Consider the following 21966-nt stretch of genomic DNA (forward strand, 5'->3'; position numbering starts at 1 on the left):
AGGCTTCTGCTGTAAAAGGTTGCACTCTACAGTAAACATTAATGTTGTTTTTGCTATTAAATCTCTGTTATCCACAAAGTGTTTTGTGATGCAGCAGCTACAGGGCACACAGCAGACTTGATTGGTCAAACTAAGCTAAAGTTTCTTGGGCAAGAAACTGAAGAATAATAAACAAAGTAAAACAATGTGAATTAGAAATCTCTGCAATGAGATTTGTAGTCTCAATTCATGGATACTTACTGTATAGAAAAATAATGTTTTCAAAAATGACACAGAGCAAAAAGGGAGAACATTAAACACTAGTGAGTGCTGTTGTTTCAGCTGCAAAGATCCAACATGTTGGCCCAGTTCAGATGTAATTCTAAATTGGCTCTCGCCAAACTATGGCCAGCGAGCCGGATCCAGTGTTTGGCAAAAGTCCCACCTGTGAGCTGCACTACCATTCTGTTGCACTGCTGCTTTGTTCTTCACCCGATCTGGGCACAGGGGTGCTCTGGGCAGTCATGTCTGCCTGGACATCCTGCTGCAAAACCTACTGGGACATTGGGCAATAGACACGACTGCCCAGAGCATCCCTGTGCCCAGACTGGGTAAAGAACAAAGCAGCGGCACGGCAGAACAGTAAGCGCTTGTCGGGATGGGGAAGACTTTTTTGGAGCACAGTGGTCTCCAATTTGGAGACTGTTGTTCTAAATCGTGGTTTAGCGCTGTATGAACCCGCATTAGGGAGCTGTGAGCTCACATGTTCTCCCCTCTTATGAGAGGACCATGTCGGCTTCCTTTTTCACTTTATGAGCAAACTGCAGTTCTCCATTATATACAAATTTAGGAGACCAACTGTAGTTTTGTTAACTGCCAAGGTATCGGACTGTGGTTTGATACCTTGATTTGTTCTTACTCTAGTTCAGGGGTGTCCAGACTTTTTGACAGGAGGGCCACATCATCTCTCACACCCTGTGTCGGTGGGCCAGGAAAAAAGATTTAATTTACTTACATTTCAAATTTGAATAAATTTACATCATTTTACATAAATGAATATATTAGTGATGGAACTTATAAGAATAAATGAAGGTCTTGCGATAGCTCAAGGCCTATAAAAGGCTTGCACAAAGCAAGGCCAGCCTTTCCTTCGCTGCTGCTGTAGCATCACAGATGTGAAACAGCAAGCAGTGGAGAGAGCCCTCATTCCACAGCTCACGTGAGAGATCAAACAGTTGCCCTCACGCTGAGAGCAGTTGCGTCGGGCCAGCAACTGGGTCACTGGAGTTATCATTAACAGTGTAGGGAGAGATTGGGATGGAATCATGCTTCGCATTGAAGCATGAATGAGTGGGGTCAGGACTATTGCTTAATAAATGTCAGGCACTGGCTTTTGCAAGAGACAAATAGACATTGGATTGTGGTAGCTATCTTAAGTTTGATGCCTGAGCAAAATTTTGTTTGTGTATTCCCTTTTGTGATAAAACATGCCATAAACCATTTCAAAGAGAGAGAGAGAGAGAGAGAGAGAGAGAGACGGGGCATATGGCCCACTCAGAGCCACTTCTGAAATTGTAACATTCTCCTTCAGAAATTTAAGCAGCGTATCTATTCTTCCCTTCTCATAAGACACAGAACAGCTATGACTCTCTTTTGGCAGCATGATTTAGAAGTAGGGCTGGAAGCTGGGCTGGTGCAGTAATACAGTATGTTACATTCTATGCAGACATAGAATATTTATGTAGATCATTTCAGTAGCTAAGACTTGGCCTTTCACTCAGAAAGCAATTCATTGTAAAACTCCTACAACTGTTAAGCCCAGCAGCACAGCAACAATTGTGTGTCTAGCCTTGGTTTTTGTGTTGAATCTTAAGCTGCTATGTACAATGGTTGGCTTGCACAAAAGGAGATTGTTTTTGAAAACACAAAAGCAGTGTTCCTCTGATGTTCCTGTGAAAGATTTTATTAAAAAGAATGGTTGTCAACTCTCTCTGTCATACTATCTACTTAATACATAGAACCATACATGGAACTAACAGTATGACAGTGTTTTGGAAGCAATCGCAAATTCTAATGTATGGCAAGGTATAACTTCCGTTTGCTTTCCAAAACAGCTTTTTGTATAGATATTAGCTATAGGCAGACTGTTTTTTTTTTTTTTTAACCAGGGCAGGGAGCTGGAAAATATGAAAAGTTCACATGTACTGCCCCCTCTCCACACATTTAGTTAAAAGTGATGTAGAAGTTGTACTGTATATATACAACTCTATACTGTTAGAAGCCCACTGGGTTCCCAATTATATCAAGCTGGAAAGCCCACCTACATGCATATAGGGGTGTGTGCAGATGGATGGATGTGGGATCTATGCAGACTTTTAACTGAATGTGTATGGGTCAGGCATGTTGTATGCCGAAGCAGTGGGTATCAGTGTCTATGCTGCATGGACAAGGCCGCTTGCCGCTTCTAGCGACGGTCAGGCCACACTCTCAGCGGAGTTGCACTTGCAACAGCTACAAAGTGTGCTATTATTATTATTATACTTTATTTTTACCCCACCTTTCTCCCCAAAGGGACTCAAGGCGGCTTACAAAACAAGGTTAAAACAGTTAACATAATTTAAAAGCAGATAAAAAGATAACATATCATAAAAACAGTAATCACATAAAAAACTAGTCAGATGAGAGCAGCAAATTAGAAAAGGATCAGGCCTGTGAACAGATGTTAAAAAATGTTAAGAGATGTTAAAAGTTAAAAAGGCCAGGAACTCAGAAGGCTTGTCTAAACAGAAGGGTCTTCAGGCCTCGTCGGAAAGTTACAAGAGAGGGAGCAGTTCTTAAGTCAAGAGGAAGGGAATTCCATAGCATTGGTGCCACTACTAAGAAGGCCCTATTTCTTGCTGCCTCCCCACATACCTCCCTAGGCGGCGGCACTTGTAAAAAGGCCTTCTCTGATGACCTAAGAGGATGAGCCGGATTGTACGGGAGTAGGCGTTTTTTAAGATACCCTGGCCCAGAGCAGTATAGGGCTTTAAAGGTCAAAACTAGCACCTTGAATTGAGCCCGGAAACGAATGGGCAGCCAGTGCAGCTGCTAGAGAAGCGGACTGACAGTCAAACCGCCTACCTCCAGTAACTACGTGGGCCGCCACATTCTGCACTAGTTGCAGTTTCCGAACCATCTTCAAGGGCAGCCCCACATAGAGCGCGTTACAATAATCTAGCCAATAATCTAGCCCAGGGGTGCCCAAACCCCGGCCCTGGGGCCACTTGCGGCCCTCAAGGCCTCTCAATGTGGCCCTCAGGGAAGCCCCAGTCTCCAATGAGCCTCTGGCCCTCCGGAGATTTGTTGGAACCTGCACTGGCCCGACACAACTGCTCTCAGCGTGAAGGCAACTGTTTGACCTTTTTGCGTCAGCTGTGGGTTGAGGGCTTCCCCCGCTGCTTACTGTTTCATGTCTGTGATGCAGCAGCGGCAGCAAAGGAAAGGCCAGCCTCGCTTTGTGCAAGGACTTTTATAGGCATTGAGCTATTGCAAAACCTTCATTTATTCATATAAGTTCCATCCCTAATATATTCATTTATGTAAATTTATTTAAATTTAAAATGTAAATTATTTCTTCCCCCCCCCCTGGTCCCCGTCACAGTGTCAGAGAGATGATGTGGCCCTCCTGCCAAAAACTTTGGACACCCCTGATCTAGCCAAAGTGTGCTATGCTCGTGGAATGTACATTCTGCTAGCATAGCGCATGGTTAGGATTGGGCCCATGATCTCCTTGCTTTTCTTCTTTTTATCTCTTTAGTAAAATATTAAATGTGATCCTGTGGAAGCCAAATAAAAATAGTTACCTGTCCAGGTACTACACTCGTTTGGTGTGAGGTTTAAAAGATTCTTACCCTGTACTAATGCATATGCATGCAGGATTCATACTACAGCAGTGTATGTACGGGTGTTGTGCTGGTGCACAGATATTCCAGAAATGGACCCATGCACAGGGAAAGGGCTGCCTTATGTGTTTATGCTGGTTGTATACGAAGCATGTCAGCAATCTTGTTTCTGTTTTAATTGACCCAGATGTGATAAAGCAAGACCACCTGGAACTTGATGCTGCAATAGAGTGGACCTATATATATTTTTCATCTGCGTTTCAGCTTCTAGGGCTGGTCCTTTTTAAAGGACAAGCCTGTGTTTTTCTTCTTTTCCCCACCCTCTCCATTACAGTACTGCTTGGCAATCTGCAGTGCTTGTATTGTTGGTATATTGTTCAGGGTTTGCAGTTGGGTGCCAGCTGTGTCACTGACATATTAGCCAGATGCCATCCCTAATTGTAACCCAGTCTTTTCAAAATTGTTCACAATGTGAGCATTCGCCTCCCTCCAGTGGAGATTAAAAGCATCTGCTAAAATAGGGCTGTGTTTAAAGGAACATGCATGCTTACAAACAACCAGCCCCGAAACAGTATGACAGGGAAGTGATTTGAACTGGAAAATGGCTTGAAACTTGTCCCTTGAGATATATTTCCTTTAATGGGATGCATTTTATGCTTGTGAAATACAGTATACTAGGCTTCCTGTTTGCTAGGTAGTCGTATTAGACTTCATCTGTAGTGACCCCGTTATAAGGCATTATCAGAGACCCAAATTCAGTGCACATTTTTATTGGCTTTATTTCCTGTAAATGGTTTTTTTGAAATATAAGCCAATCTAACATAATAGGCAGCAAAGAGTCCTTTTAGTCTCCTTTTCCAGTGCCCTTTAGCTAAAAATTTATTAACTTTTTTTCCTTGTCTTTCCCCTTAAACCACATTTTTTGATAATGAGGGAAATATCATTTGGAGCAGCAGTGTGTTCTGCCCAGCCTAATAGTTTGAATTGCACTCCATCTGTTCAGCTGCATGGTTTGATGGATCTGCTGAGCCATTTTTCACAATTTATTTTAGAGCTGGTAAGAACATGTTTTCCTGGACTTGTTCCAAGGCTTCTGGTGGGAAACTTCTTATCTGGAGTCTATTGTCCAGCAGGAGAAGAGGACTAAGCGGAAATGCTTGGATATTGAAATACCCCTTTCTCATTTTCAGTGGTTTAGGATGCAAGTGTGTTTTAAATATTAAATTCTTTATTTAATTGTTTCTTTTAAAAAGAGATTCATAACCATTACATGATTACACTATAACTAGTGTAAATTGCTTAGTTCTGTTTTATAGCCATAAGTCAAATAGCAGCGAACACTGAACTGATTGCTTTACCAAGATCTTGTGTTGCTGGTAACCCAGTAGCTGGGGAGAGATTGTTTATGAGTTCCAAATCCAAGGGCCTCTGCTGCTGCGGCAAATAAGCTGGATAACTGTGAGTTGCTAGCTTCACTGCCAGTATGCCAAGAACTACAGGCAACACATAATTGCTATACAATGAAGCAGAGAGCAGCTGTCTTATTCATTCGACTCTTTCCTTGTATGCCAGTGGTGCAGTTTGCTGATCATCTTGTGTCCCAACACACAGTACTCACTTTTGATCCAAGTGCTAAAGGATGATGAGACTTTGTCCTTCTAATTGTTTTTATTCTGCTTTTGTTGTTGCTTCAACCCTTTTGTTTCAAGCTGATTTAAAACTCACCAGGCTGGCTGAAGTGCCAAGCTCTAGGTTGGGGGAAGATTAAAGTATAAGTCTAACAAATAATAAGCTTAACTTTGCCAAATATGTTGAGTTCTCTGAAAAAGGGGGTGCTATTGTAGACCAGGGGGTCCCCAAAATTTTAGCTGTCGGGACCATATCACCAGCAGCCTAATCCTATCCTGTGCTGGAATAGACAGGCCGGCTGGCCTGCGCTATATCCAGCGCAGGGTTGGGGCTGGCAACGGCACAACCTGGGGCAAGGGGAATCAGCTCCCTTCCCTGGGTAATGCAGCAGCAGCCCAACTGGAGCTATTCGAATTTGCACCACCTAAAGAGATGACACAGATCTGAGCAGCCCAGCACTAGGCTGGGCCACCCAGGAGGAAAGTTAGGATCTGGCCTAGCTTCGCTCCACTCTCTGGTCCAGTCTGCCCATGGGCCTGCCCGCCTGCACCTGCCCCCCCAGAAGGCCCCCTTAATGCCTCCTGCTCTCCCCAGACTCCTGAACCAGCAGCCTGCAACTTGCACAAACTTAGCTTTTGCTGGCCTTCTGGGGCTTCATTCGACCGCCAGAGGCCAGTGCAAGTCCTCCGCACTGGCCTCCCATGTCACTCAGTGATGCAAAAGTGCACTACGCCACTTTTGCAACAACAGGACAACGGTCCAGGGGACTTGCGTCAGCCTAGGGCGCACTTTGGATTGCACCCTTAGTCTTGTTAGAGGTGAGTTAGAGAAGGTCAATGACAGAAAATAATATATTTTCTACATAACTTTTAAGTATTTTAACAATAGAATAAATAAACAATAGAATAAAAATATTTGCAGTAAATCCAGCATTAGGTCTGCTTGCTGCCTCTCTTCCTCAGTTGTGCTTTTCGCAACAGTGACCCAGTTCAGTTCTTGTTTCTCCCAGCAGGTGAAAGAAGGTGCATGATGGTGGGCGTGGAGGGAGAAAAGTAAGGAGTTGAGTGGGGTGCACACATAGTTATAATTCTACTGGGCTCAGCAGTTGATGGAATAGTTGGGGGATCTCTGTTGTAAATGTTTTGTGATCAGTTTAATGCATCAAAAGTTGAGATATCCAGAGTTCGTTGCCTTTATATTCTTGTCCATGTTGAGCAAATCTAGGAACCAGAGTGGGTAGAAAAAGAAAGCATGGCCAAGGCTACCTGACTACACACATAAAGTTTTCAGTTTCTAACTTTTTTGGAACACTTTCCATTATCTGTGACTATCTCATTCACACATGGCAATGTGTGAATGAGATAGTCAGACTGCCAAGAATCTGGAGTGCCTGAGAAATTTGGAGGAACTGTTTAGATAAAAAATTGGATGTTGATCAGCTTTATTACTTAAACTTTCTTATTTAATCTTTATCACAGGTTTTTGTTTTTGCAAAGTTTTTTTTAAACCATCCTTGTGAAAGTAATTGCTGTCTACAGAATTTATAGCAGAGAAATTGACATGCCTCTCTTTTTTGTACGTTCTCATAGCCTTGGGAAATGTTCTCTGAGTTGAGACTTGTGAATTTCCAATGTTGTTGAATGCTACCCCTACATAAAATACCAGTACTGCTTTCACTACTACTTCATATTGGTACTAGGAGCTTAATGCAAAATATTTCACTGTCAGCTATCACAAGTGAAAGTTCTCTTCATGTAGACTACCCCTTGCACAACTAACAGGTCTTAACTGAGTTATCTGAAATTCATAAGCGCAAACAAGTCAAAGAATTGTTGTAGAACTATTTTCCATGCTCTTCTCATTATTGTTAAGAATCCCACACCTGCTTCTGAAGGTTAGGTTAGGAAGTGTTATCTTCTCCTATCTTGTTAAGAAAGCTCATGGAAAGAGAAACCAAGACCAAAGACCAGACTGTTATTTAGGACTATAATAATAGCATGACATGCTACCATCATGCTAGACATGCTACCATCAGCGATAGGTTTGCAGCCCTTAGTGGAACAGATTGTGGAAGGAGATTCTGCTGAGTAGTTCTTCCTCTGTTGCAGTTGTGGCTTTTCAGTGGATTTCAACTCTAATACTGGGGCATGCTATCGTCCTCCAGACTAGAAACCAGAAGCGGACCTTGAAATGAGGAAACAGATCAGGGAGGTGTCGAGGAGGGACATGGTTATAATCATGGGGGACGTCAATTATCCTCACATCGACTGGGTTAATTCGTGCTCTGGTCATGAAAGAGAAACTGGTTTTCTTGACATGCTAAATGACTGTGCTTTAGAGCAACTAGTCATGGAGCCCACCACAGGACAGGCGGACTGTGGATTTAGTACTGTGTGGCACTCAGGACCTGGTTAGAGAGGTAAATGTTACTGAGCCATTGGGAAACAGTGATCATGCTGCAGTTAGTTTCACCATGCATGTCGGGGGAAGAGTGTCAAACAAATCTAACACAAAAACCTGAAGGAAGGACTTCCCTCAAATGAGGAGGTTAGTTAGGAAATAGTTGAAAGGGAAGGTAAAGAGGGTCCAATCTCTCCAGAGTGTGTGGAAGCTGTTTAAAACAACAGTAATAGAAGCCCAGCCAAAGTGTATACCACAACAGAAAAACGGCTCGACTAAGTCCAGGAGGGGCATGGCTAACAAGCCGAATTAGAGAGGCTGTAAAGGGCAAGAAAGCTTCCTTCTGTAAATGGAAGTCTTGCCCTAATGAGAAAGATAAAAAGGAACATAAACTATGGCAAAAGAAATGTAAGAAGGTGATACGGGAGGCCAAGCGAGTATGAGGAACACATGGCCAGCAACATTATGGGCAACATAAAAGCTTCTTCAAATATGTTAAAAGCAGGAAACCCGCCAGAGAAGTGGTTGGCCCTCTGGATGGTGAGGGAGGGAAAGGGGAGTTAAAAGGAGACTTAGAGATGGCAGATAAATTAAATGAGTTCTTTGCATGTGTCTTCACAACAGAAGACCTCTGGCAGATACCACTGCCCGAACGGCCCCTTCTGACCAAAGAATTAAGTCGGATAGAGGTTAAGAGAGAAGATGTGTTGAACCTAATTGACAAATTAAAGATTAATAAGTCACCAGGCCCTGATGGCATCCTTCAAGAGTTATTAAGAAACTGAAGAATGAAGTTGCTAATCTTTTAAGTATAATTGGCAACTTGTCCCTTAAAACGGCCCCAGTGCCAGAGGATTGGAGGATAGCAAATGCCATGCCAATCTTTAAAAAGGAAGGAGACGGGACCTGGGTAATTATAGGCCAGTCAGCCTAATGTCTGTTCCAGGTAAGATGGTGGAATGCCTCATCAAAGATAAAATCTTAAAACACATAGACGAACAAGCCTTGCTGAGGGAGTATCAGCATGGCTTCTGGTTTGCCTCATGAATCTTTTAGAATTCTTTGAAAAGGTCAACAGGCATGTGGATGCAGGAGAACCCGTGGACATTATATATCTGGACTTTCAGAAGATGTTTGACACAGTCCCTCACCAAAGGCTGCTGAGAAAATTCCACAGTCACGGAATTAGAGGGCAGGTCCTCTCCTGTATTAGGCACTGGTTGAGGTCCAAGAAGCAGAGAGTGGGTGTCAATGGACAATTTTCACAATGGAGAGAGGTGGAAAGTGAAGTGCCCCAAGGATCTATCCTGGGACCTGTACTTTTCAACCTGTTCATAAATGACCTGGAGGCAGGGCTAAGCAGCGAGGTGGCCAAGTTTGTAGATGACACCAAACTTTTCCGAGTGGTGAAGACCAGAAGAGATTGTGAAGAGTTTCAGAATGATCTCTCCAAACTGGGAGACTGGGCAGCAAAATGGCAGAAGTGTTTCAATGTAAGTAAGTGTAAAGTCATGCACATTGGGGCAAAGAATCAAAACTTTACATATGGGCTGTTGGGTTCTGAGCTGTCTGTGACAGATCAGGAGAGAGATCTTGTGGTCGTTGTGGACAGCTTGATGGAAGTGTCGACCCAATGTGCGGCAGCAGTGAAGATGGCTAGTTTCATGCTTGGGATCCTTAGGAAAGACATTGGGAATAAGACAGCTAATATTGTAATGCTGTTGTACAAATTGATGGTAAGGCCACACCTGGAGTATTGCGTCCAATTCTTGTCGCCACATCTCAAAAATAATATAGTGAAAAGGTGCAAATGAGAGCAATCAAAATGTTTACTGGGCTGGGGCTCCTTCCCTGTGAGGAAAGGCTATAGCATTTGGGCCTCTTCAGTCTAGAAAAGAGACGCCTGAGGGAGGACATGATTGAGACATACAAAATCATGCAGGGGATGGACAGAGTGGATAGAGAGACACTCTTTTCCCTCTCACATAACACCAGAACCAGGGGACATCCACAAAAGTTGGGTGTTGGGAGAGTTAGGACAGACAGAAGAAAATATTTCTTTACCCAGCATGGAGCTCTTTGCCACAGGAAGTAGTGATGGCATCTTGTCTGGATGCCTTTAAGAGGGGATTGGACAAATTTCTGGAGGAAAAGTTCATTATGGGTTACAAGTCATATTAGGTATATGCAAGCTCTTGGTTTTAGAAGCAGGCTGCCTCTGGTTGCCAGATGCAGGGGAGGGCACCAGGTCACAGGTTGAGTCTGTTGTCTTGTGTACTCCCTGGGGCATTTGGTGGGCCACTGTGAGATACAGGAAACTGGACTAGATGGGCCCTTGGCCTAATCCAGCAGGGCTCTTCTTATGTTCTTATTTGACATTTGTTCCCCCCCCCCCCCGTTGAGAGGCTTCCAAGTTGACTGTAACATCATCTAACAGCAACATGGTCGTCTGTAGAAGCTTGTAGGAAGATTGTAGAAGATGAAATTAGAATGGAAATTGAAGTACCTTCTGAGAATTTGCCTGCGAATAAAACAGATACATATGCTTTCATTTACTTTTCTAACAGCAGTTAGAAGAATCTTATCTTAAACATTCCTGTGAAAAAATGTATAGTTTGTGTTTTTCATCAGGCCTGTATATGTGAGGGATATATGTGCGCTGGTGCCTCTCCCCAGATCATTCTTGTAATGGGAAGCTATGGTTTCCCATAGCTTCTAAATCCTAGAACAGTGATTCCCAACCTGTGGTCCAGGGACCACAGATAGTCCGCGAGACGCTGAGAAGTTGTCCGCGAGGTCTCAGGAAAAAAAATCATTTGGATCAGTTCCAGCATCTCTGAGCAAGCAGTCCCCCATGGATCACCAGAGAGAGTGGAAAACGAACTGCCTGCAGCTGGATGCAAAAGCAGCAAACCACAAATCTTCTCTATAAATAATAAATCTCTAGTAAATCTTTTCTAATTACAGGCAGCCCACATTATCCGTGAGTTTGGTACCCATGGATTTCTTCATCCAAACCTGTAGTGTGGGCCAAACTGAGCTTCCAGAGGTGGGGGGAGCTGTGCTCCTCTCTCCTCCGGAGGATCTTCTGAAGCCCACAGAAACCATGCACATCCACCCGTGGCCTCTGCAGCCTTCAGAAAAGCCGACAGACTGACTGGAGCTCAGTGAAAACCATAGGTTTCAAATACCTGCTGTTTTCCTTATCTATAGGGGTTCTGGGAATGGAACCCCTGTGGATAATGAGAACTGCTAGTATTACAAATTTAAATGTATTTTTTGTGTACAGGGGTGGGAAGTTGCACGCGGTCCCCAAAAATTCCAGTGTTGGCCTCAGTGGTCCGCAGTCTCCTAAAGGTTCAGAACCACTGTGTTAGAGAATACGTAGAGGTATTAGAGAATGGTTTTATTTTTCCTCAGGTTTCACAGATGTCGTTTTTTTTCTTTTTTTACAAAAATGTGACGTGCAGAAAGTAGTGTTATGTATTTTTATTTTGTTGTCACCGAAAAAACCAACCTCTGCCCATGGGCATTTGCATTCTGAAATGACTTTTTCACATGTAGTAATCCAGAGATCCTTGTTCTTGAATATGCTTGACATTTGTTTTCTGTAAAAGAGTGGATTTTGTTGGAAAGCAGTATTAATGACCTGAGTGGAAACTGAAGTATGAATGTTTGAAGTTTGATTGCAGATAGCTGGTGACCTTAAGAGCTTAACAACCTCATTAAAAAAAAAATAAAGGAGTTGCATTTCATTTGCTTATATAGGGTCAACTTCCTTTGGAAGGCAGGAGCTTCCATGTGCAGCTGAACAAACTTCTTGAGAACTTTTAACTAAATATTAACACATGTATTTTATTTCACTAGATATTTGATACTGATTTTTGATACTACTTTGAATGCATTTTGTTTGATATACTAGATTTGTCTAATGTTCTCTTTTCTTCTTCTTCTTTAGGGTTGGCATTTGCACAGCGTCAAGTCACTGTTCAAGACGGCCCTCTCTACCGTACTGAAAATTCCCACATCACCATCTGGTGCAAGGTCAGCGGTTACCAAGGACCATTGGAACAGAATTTTCAGTGGTCCATATATCTCCCATCTGCCCCAGAAAGGGAGGTACAAATTGTCAGCACAATGGACCCATCTTTTCCTTATGCTATCTACACTCAGCGTGTTAGGAGTGGGGAAATCTATGTAGAGAGGGTCCAAGGGGATTCTGCTCTACTTCATATCACAGAGCTCCAGGACCGGGATGCCGGTGAATATGAATGTCACACACCTACCACTGATGAACGGTATTTTGGGAGCTACAGTGCCAAGATGAAGCTAATGGGTAAGGTGTTGATTTTATGTATCTTTTTTTTAACCTTATATGAAGATATTGGCCTTGTTCAGATGTAATGGCAAACTATGATTCAGTGTGACATGAACAAGCATCAGCACATCCTACTCCCTCTCCTTTTCTATGCATGAGAGAAGGAGAGTGAAAGCTTCTGTTTCCACTTTAAGAAGAAAGCATGGGCCCCCATTTATGTATGAATTCGGGGAAACTGTGGTTTAAGTAGAGTGGAATAAGCAAAGATATCAAACCACAATTTGATATTCTGGTTTGTTATAACTCATAGTTATAGTAGTTAACAAACCACAGTTCCCTAGTAATATGGAACTGCATATTAGTGTTAAAGTGAAAGCAAAAGCATTCACTCATCTTCCCTGACACATGTGAGAGGAGGGGAGGGCAGGGGAAGTCTGTGGGTCCCTAAGCACATTCACACAGCGCTAAAACATTGGCTAAATCAAGTCATTATCTTGTTTAGATCAAGATTGCTGACAGCATAGAATGACTGTGAAGTGCTAGGTGTGGGTTGAGAGAGAAATACCAAGAGCTACAATAATGTTTTCATGCCAAGTACCTTCTGAAGTATTGTTAGAGAAGATGTTTTGTGCATATGTCAACAAGTCAGCAGGCTTTGGATACTTAGGGCCCAATCCTAACCAGGTCTACTCAGGAGTAAGTCCTAGTTTGTTCAATGGAGCTTACTCTCAGGAAAGTGTGGTTAGAATTGCATCCTTAGTCTTCTGAATGCTGACTTTGCATCTGACTTGCATTCCAACCCCAAGAAGAACTTTGAGAGAGTGTGCTGTTTTCATTTGTAATACAGCCTAATATTATGAGCTAGGCAAATCCATATACTAAACCACGTAATTAGAAACATTGAGAATCTCACTAATGATTTCTGTTGGCAGTAGGACATAGATATTTTCTCCTTTATATGTGGGAATATATGTGCTCACTCAAATGCTTCTGAGCTATGAGTGAGTTACTGTTTTTCATTTTCTCAGAAGTGGAACCAAAACTTTCATTGCTATGAATTTTTAATTTCCTCATTAGGTTCAGGCAGCTTCTATTTGGCAGCAGATTGGCTCAAGGGACTGTGGGGGAGATGGGATTTTTAAATTCTTCTGAGCTCAGTGATGGGCATGGCGGACGGAGAGTGCTTAAAGAGGAGTTTTTAACTGCATTTGCTGGTTCACTACACCACTTAGTGCCCTGGTAGTTTGTGGTGAACACCAATTGATCTTTTTGTCTTTGTTCTGCTGTTATTTAAAGATGTGATTCTGGGGGCCAATTCTGACATTAAAGTCTCAAGAAAGCAGAAGGAAATGGCTGGTCTGCTTGCTATATGAAAACTGCTGGAAACAGCGTACTACTTTTAAATATTCTAGCAGTCCATTCCTAACTAAGGGCCCAATCCTATCCAACTTTCCAGCACCAGGGCAGCTGCAATGCAGCCCCGAGGTAAGGGAACAAATGTTCCCATGCCTTGAGGATGCCTCTGATACTGCCTCCCCAGCACAGGAAGCAGTGCATACCTTATTGGCACAGCAGCACCGGCATGGGAAAATTGGATAGGTTTGGGCCCTAAATCTCCCCTCTGCCATTGCAGCCTCACCAATATTGTGTATCCTGTGGGGAGCAATCCTGGAGGCCCCCTCCAGGGTAATTCCTTTACCTCAGGGTAAGCCTTCACTTCCCTGATGAGTTCTACTCAGAACTGTGCCAGTTCTTTGGCTGGCGCAACTCCTGAGTGAACTCAAGGAAGTCATTTGAGGCTTGGAAGGGGGATAGAATGTTGGTGGAGCTGCTGCCTGTGGCGTCACTAGGGGGTGTGGACTGTACCAGGTGACACCACCAGTGGCCAAAATTGTAAAAACCTTGATATTTACGAATAATACCATAATGTATACCATTCAATAAGTAATTTAATGGAGAATGCAATGAAACAAACTGCATTGAAATGTCTGCATTCTATAAAAGTTATAGTCAAATAACCAGAAGAGGAAAACACAACATCTTATGTAACAATAAGTGGATTTTCTTAACTTCCTTAATTCTTCATCTGTTTCTTCATCTTCTTCATGACCCAGATGACATTCTTCATCTGTTTACCTCAGACGCCATCTTTCCACTGCGGTCTTCCTTTAGTTGTTTTTAGATTGCAAGCACTTTGGGATAGGGACCTATCAGTAACTGTAAAACACCATGTACGTAGATGGTGCTGTAGAAATAATAGAGAAGAGTTGTATCTGAATTAGCATTAAGAACACCTTCACTGGAAAACATAAAGCGTGTTCCATTGAGATTTGTGATAATTTCTCCCTGCCTGGGGTAACTTTTCACACAGCCTTTGAACTTTGTGAACTTTTGTTTCTCGGCATCAATCAGTTTTGTTATGCTTTGGTCAACATGAAGGGAGGGCTTTCCAAGCATGGATTTGCATTCCTGTTTCACATGATTGTTGTCTGAAATGGCTATCATAAAATGGGAAACACAATAGCTGTTTAACTGTTGACAAGTGTGGGGCTTTTATTAAAAAAAATGATTTTTTAAAAAAAGGAAATGTCTCCACAAATATTGAGCTGAAAACCAGAAGTTATTCATGGTAGTTTGTGTAGCTCTTCTTGCATCTGCTTAATTCATGTGTACAAATACAAATAATTATTGAATATGGTGGGTATCTAGCATCAGCCACATCTGATATGTTCTGAAGCTGTGTGGAACGCTTAAACAAGGAAACAAGCATTGTAGTGGATTTGATTGAAGCTGATTTTGGTAACATGAAGTGAAATTTTTCAGCACCCTCCTGTCCTCTTTCTCCCCCTGCCCTGACTTGTGTTGTAAGAACAACAGGAGGCGTGTTTGGACAGGATTCAAGCTTATCGAGAGAAGCTGAAATATCTTCATTTTGCACCAATTAAATATGCCATTAAGATGTCACATCCGCTTTTAAGAGATTTTAGAAACTACTTTAACAGCATAATGAAAAAAAAACCTGTGTGTTTGGAATCTGATAAACAGGAAGGATAAAAAGAAAGTGAGGAAATTTTGTATTCAGCAATGAAAGGAAGAAAGATCATGTCCATTTGCTAGATTCCCTACATCTCTCCTTCTCTTCTGTTTGAAGATTTGCCATGGGCCAATTCCACTTGGCAACCACTTTGAGCAGAAGGGATAAATCATGCTTCATGGTACTCCTTGGCTTTATATCTCTTGATTTTTCATTAACATCCTGCTGCCTTCTGGACCGAGCTATGTTTTAATAGGCCCTGCGGCCATGAATAGCTCCTATTTTATTCAGTTTGTCAGCCGGGGCACAGGTGGCTTCACTCAGTGGAAGGTTAGTGGGAAGATTATGCTATAATTCAGGGAGATCACAAATATAATTCTGAATAGTAACAGTTCTTGAATGTTCTTGAAATACTGGGGGGGGGGGAGCTTATCATTATCAAGGCTGGACACTGGCAATCAAATATGATATTTAATCACTGCCGGTAGAATGGAATTGTGGTGAGCTGTGACAGACATCTGGATTAGGCGACATGCCTATCATGTGAATGAGATCTGTGTTCTTGACCTTTTGCAAAGATAAGAGTGTGCGGGCTCCCAGTCTGGACGTGTGTGTGTGTGTGGGGGGGGGGGTTTTCTGCTACCACAATCCCTATCTGGATTCCTTCCTTCCTGCAGTACTTATCTGGCAAGGAGAAAAAGCTCCCATTTGGTCCCATGCTGCTGCCCCTATCTGATTCAGGGCTGAACATATAACACAGAAGGCTGCCTTACACTGTGTCAAATCATTAGTCCCTGTAGTATTGTCTGCATTCTCTTAAGATTTCAGATGTGGGTCTCTTCAGGGATGGGCACGGGTCCTGATGAGTTGGCTCAAGTTGCGAAAACGTGTTTTCTGCAACTCGTGTTGACTAGAATCTGGACATCATTGACGTGGATGCTACTTGCAACTTGGGGCCAGTGACTCAGAAGAGAGTTATGACTCAAATTAACTTGGATTTGTATGTGCTTGCAACTTGGTTTGTGTTTGTGCAGACTTGCTTTTTTTCTTTTTTTACCACTTCGACATTACACCAAAGACCTTGTGAAGCAATCTGGAAAATGGCATTTAGATACTGGCAGCAGCAGATGTGGTGGGAGGAAGGTATGGGCTCCAAGAGGTGGGGGCTGAGGGGGGAGGACACGGAAATAGGACACAGAAGTGATACCAGACCATGAAAGATCCATCTGAAATGTTGTGCGGTTCTTGAAAGACAGAACCTTTCTGTTATTGTAAAAATCTGTTCGGGGGTTTAGAGATAGCCTGCCTATGTGAACCGCCTTGAATAAAATCAGAGGAGTAATCTGCTGACCAGAAAGGTCAGCGGATAAATACCAGTATTATTTATACCAGTATTACCAGTATAAATACCAGTATACCAGTAATTACCAGTATCAGTAATAAATACCAGTATTATTTATTATTCACCAGTATTTATTATTGTTATTATTGTCAGTGTGAACAATACTGAGTATGATGGACCAATGTTCTGGTAGAAGGCAGCCATATTTGTTCACATATGGAAACAGCAAGAAACTGCAACCGTTTTGTTGGACAGCCCAATAAGTAGTAGTCATAATAATAAATAGCAACCACTGACTGTTCTTTACAGTGGTGGCATGCATATTTTTTTCCCTGTAGTTTTAAAAGCAGAGTGACTGAAAACATGCATAGCCACTATATCATTACCATTGATTTTTTTTTTTTACTACAAAGAAAAATGTGTGCATGTGGGATGCTCCAGGGGGGCAGTATCTAGGTTGCTGCTGAGTCACCTGCCTTGCAGTAGACCAGGACAGACCCTACTCTTTTCTATACTGTTCTAGTTGGCTATTTTTGTGTACCTGCCATCTGCTTTCCTGTTTCTGCTTTTGTTCAGCAAACTTAAAACATGCACCTGGTGTGTGTCAGAGGCTATTATTTCATTTCCCCTTTCATGCAGTGTTTAGCAAAAGTAAGGTAGGTGTGTGATAAATCCTGTCAACTTGCAGCAGTCATGAGAATCAATCTACTGAGTCGAGGGAATGCTGGCCCTGGGAGTCTCTTATGTAGGCGTGGCACTAGGAGTTGCCTTTGACATAAACAAGTATATCATTCCTGTTGTTTTTCTGTGATCAATAATGGGGTATAATACTTTTATGGGCATACATCTGAAACAATTCTGCAGCAATAGTGAAAGCTCTTAAGAAGAACATGCAGATGTTATGACTAAATGGAGCCCTGCTAAATTGAGATTTACTTCATTTAAGTCCTCTTGCTTTGTTTCTTGTTTTCGTGCGACGGTGTATAGCCGTTAAGTGCACTAGGCACTCTGTTGGGAGTATTGGAATTGCCACAGCAGCTTCAAACAGTGATCCATCTAGCTTAACGTTTTAGCTGACATGGATTGTTACTAGATGGTCCAAGCAGAAGTCCTTGAAATTGCCTCACATCTGAGGAAGTGTCTCTTTAATTCTCTCATCAGTTAAAGATTATGTTATGTCTTGGAATCAGCATGTTTTGTCATTCTGCCAAACTTTTATGTCTGTTCACTTTTTGAATTCTGCTATTCTCTCAGTTTTTGTCTTGTAACAATGAATTTGCAGGCTAATGGTACATTATGTATGAGAGCACTAAGGAGGGTGTAGAGTTGCCATTTCTACTTAAATGATGTACTGCTCAGTTTATGGAAATATGGCTGGCTGCTGTTCTGTGAAGGAAGGAACAGGCTGCATTTTCGATTCCACCCAGTAGTTTGTCTACCATATTCCATTGCTTGTTGCTCAGCTGCTCTAAAGCAACACAGACCCAGTTATTCACCTTTTGATAAAGTGTGCCATCTGGTATTCTATCAGATTTGCAATTATATGCTTGATTTTTTGACTGTATAATTTGGCAATCCTCTCCCACTCCTCCTCCTCCTTCTCCTCCTTTAAACAAGCTGTCATGATGCAGTTAAAATACGCCCTAGAAGCAAACAGTATAGTTTGGTGAGAGAGAGTGTTTGGTGGTCCAACATCCTTAGTTAGACTGCCACTGTTGAGGTATGCATCCTCCAGAGTGCACTTCCGATACCCCTTCAAATGACCGTTACTGTTCCTGGCTTTTTGGACACTAATAATACAACTGAAATACACACCTATTTGATTTTCCCACCTCTGATGAGGGGAGAGAAAAGTCTCAGCTGTGAAGCATGGGATAAGCATCAGGCAACCCTGAGGAAAGTCATATTTAGTTTATTCTTTAAATCCACAGTCCTAAGTAGGGTAATGTTTTTGAGCTCTGTAGAACTTCAAGCTTTTGAGCACTGTTCAACTCATCTGCCTAATGGAAAGGGGCTCCCCTAGTACCAATTCATTTCCCCTTCTCATTGACCATTGTTCCTGTAGGGCGAACTCATAGAACATGAGATCGGGTTCAGACATACACCTGTTTCTGATCAAGTGCAGTTACAATGCTCTGTCTAGAAATACTGCAATTAAAGTTAGTGCTTATTGTGCTTCCTCTTATGTCTGTTAACAGCATTGCCAAAGGGCAGCTAAGAGGCACCTTCCTTTCTCTTCTTGATGAGTGGTCACAGTGGTTTGGCAGTCTCTGGAACCTGAGACTGTCTTGGGACTTCCTTCAGCTTGCTGACAGGTCCTGTTGTGGTTTATGGCAGTTATGTAGAAATAATGGGTTGTCTGGGCAAGAAAGGCAGGGGCTGTGCAGGTTTGTCTGCCTCAGTGCCTCAGAATAGTCTCTCAGCATTAAACAGGGAAGTGATAACCGTAAGTGCAGCTGGTAACATATGGCACCCATCCCCTGCCTTAGCAATTGCTCATTGAACTCTGAAAGCAGAATGTGGTCCCTGTAGCTTCAACCAGATGCAGCTCTGAGGAAACCCTGTAATGGAAAGAGGCCATTATTCTATTACCAGTGAAAATTTCCCATTTCGCGTCTTTGCCGTTCCCCTGCTGTTTCTCTAAGGAGGCTTTAGTATACTTCTCATTCTATTCCCCCACTCCGTCCTCTACAAAATTAGTTTTCCCTGTGGAACTGGTTCATTCTTTCTTGCTCTGCCAACACTTTCTTGACATCTTAGTCATTTTGCATTAGTTTGTCTGCTGCCTCCTGCATTTAGAGCATCCATTTTCAACCACTGTGCCGTGGCACATTGGTTTGCTGCGAGTGGTTCACAGGTGTGCCACTGGAATTTGAGGGAAGGTCATTTATTAGTGGGGCCAATGGGGATGTGAGCCCTCCACTGGCAGCATGGTGTGCCTTGTCAATTGTAAAAAACCTGATGGTGTGCCTTGACGATTTTAGTGGCCTTGTCAGTGTGTCGTGAGATGAAAAAGGTTGAAAATCGCCGATTTAGAGAATGGGGACAGCTGTTGGTTCAGCTGATGCCAGAGTTTTACTTTGGCAGCCATGCTGTACTGAATGAGTGTACTTCTGTCCCAAAGGAGTTGCAAGCACGAACAAAGGCCAAGCTTTATAAACATATGCAGCTGTTTTATATTGAGTGAGACCATTCCCCCATTTAGCCCATCTTTCAACTTGTGGCAACTCTCCAATTTCTTGGACAGTCTTTCCTGGCCCTGCTACTTGAAATCCTGAACTGGTCAAGTTGGAGGTTGAATCTGAGATTCCTGTTTGTAAATGTTTGAGGCAAAGGGATGTTCCTGTTAACCACATTACTTGTTAGGGCAAACATTTAGAATCTTTTTATATTACAGCTGCCTTGGGACCTCTTCATATGACAGCTGCAGGGGGCCGGGAGGAAAGTGAAATATCCTACAGGTATTGGATCAAGTGCATCTGTTAGCATAATTATCCAATTTTTGGTATGCTACTGCAAGATGCAAGGTAAACAAAGTTTGCAGTGGTATGCCAAAGCCCATTTCAGGACATGGCTCACTTCAGTCTGGAAGACAAGATGCACAGGCTTTTCCTGCAACCTCCACATTCCTAGAAGTCATGTAAAAAAATTCTTATCCCAGGTTTGCAAATAAGGCATCCTAACTGTATGGGAACCACTCGTCCATATCACCCATCCCCTGCCTTAGCAATTGCTCATTGAACTCTGAAAGGAGAATGTGGTCCCTGTAGCTTCAGCCAGATGCAGATAGCTTCACGTAGCTTCAGCCAGATACACAGCTGGGAGAACACTGTATGTGGGTCCTGACCATGATATGGCACCCTGCTGGATGGGAGTTCCTAATTTCATGGGCAACTCCCACAAGCATTCATGTGGGAGAATACATCCTAAGAGAGGAAAAAAACAAATGCACTCTAGTGCAGGGGTGCCCAAACCCCGGCCCTGGGGCCACTTGCGGCCCTCGAGGCCTCTCAATGCGGCCCTCAGGGAGCCCCCAGTCTCCAATGAGCCTCTGGCCCCCTGGAGCTTTGTTGGAGCCCACACTGGCCCGACGCAACTGCTCTCAGCTTGAGGGCAACTGTTTGACCTCTTGCGTGAGCTGTGAGATGAGAGCTCCCTCCACTGCTTGTTGTTTCATGTCTGTGATGCAGTAGCGGCAGCAAAGGAAAGGCCAGCCTTATTTTGTGCAAGGTCTTTTATAGGCCTTGAGCTATTGCAAGACCTTTATTCATTCATATAAGTCCATCTTTAATATATTCATTTATGTAAAGTTATGTAAACTTATTCAAATTTTAAATGTACATTGATTCTTTTTCCCCGGCCCCCCGACACAGTGTCAGAGAGACAATTTGGCCCTCCTGCCAAAAACTTGGACACCCCTGCTCTAGTGTACAATGCCTTCCTTGCCTGAAGGGAGGTCCTGCTTCCCACTGGCTGGCAGTCTGCTAGCTATTTATGAGCCTGTGCCCCTCCTCTCTTCATGGTAAAAGCAGAAGGTATAATGAGGGCTTCTCCTTTCTTGTTGCTGGTTCAGAGATTTCTACTCTACAGAAGATGTGTGTTTCACAGTAGAGTGCCTGATCATTTGGAACTGTGATCATACTGTCCATGTTTAATTCTCACTAAAGACCTAGTGGTGTTCTAACTTTGAAGAAACCAGTGACATCAAAGAAAATGACAAATAATTTTGAGTGTGGAGGTTTGTGAGATGTATAGAAGCAGCAAAATCATATGCCCTGCAGAAGAAGCTGCAGAGTAGCCTTTTTTTCTTTTTACTACTGAATTGGTGGAATCTTGTACAAATCTCTGTCCGTTTGCTTTTGTCTATAAAATGAGGAAATAATAAGGAATAAGTAATTTGAGAGGCATTGTGTTCAGACGAGAGGAACTGCAAACATTGTATAAATCCATACCTTTCTGGTTGCCTCTCACACCATTAAAAAACAAAAACTGTTTTTGTAGAATAGTAGGGTGGACAGGGCTCAAAAGGCAGCCATCTGTTTCAGGCAGGCAGACCCCTCCATCCACCAGCAAACATCTATCCTGCAGATCAATTCATGTAATCCTATCCACACACTGCCACAAACAAGCGCGCTGCAGCAAGAACATTTCACAAGGCAAATCGCTCAAGATGACTAGCACCAACTGTTTACAGATCCGGCTCTATTATACACTAGTGCAAACCCCATTGGTTCCCTTGTGCCATCTTGGGTGACATAATGTTCAAAAGTCATGACCTGAATTATTAGTCATGAGCTGCTGTTTGATGTTGAGAGGCACTGGAAAATGTTTTCCATCTTATGTAGCTGCCCAGTGAGCTTAGAACGATAACAGTTTTACA

The 21966-nt window shown here is 42.8% G+C and overlaps 1 protein-coding gene across 1 annotated transcript in view; it reads left to right on the forward strand.

Annotated features, from left to right (window-relative positions):
* IGSF3 (immunoglobulin superfamily member 3) overlaps window positions 1-21966 on the forward strand; it is a 130858-nt gene that overhangs the window by 22759 nt on the left and 86133 nt on the right. The window contains exon 3 of the mRNA XM_066619452.1: window positions 11851-12228. Within this exon, the coding sequence (XP_066475549.1) occupies window positions 11851-12228 (378 nt within the window). The remainder of the gene's footprint in view (window positions 1-11850; window positions 12229-21966) is intronic.

The sequence above is a fragment of the Tiliqua scincoides genome, chromosome 3, assembly GCF_035046505.1.
Source record: "Tiliqua scincoides isolate rTilSci1 chromosome 3, rTilSci1.hap2, whole genome shotgun sequence".
In the NCBI taxonomy this organism is placed as follows: Eukaryota; Metazoa; Chordata; class Lepidosauria; order Squamata; family Scincidae; genus Tiliqua; species Tiliqua scincoides.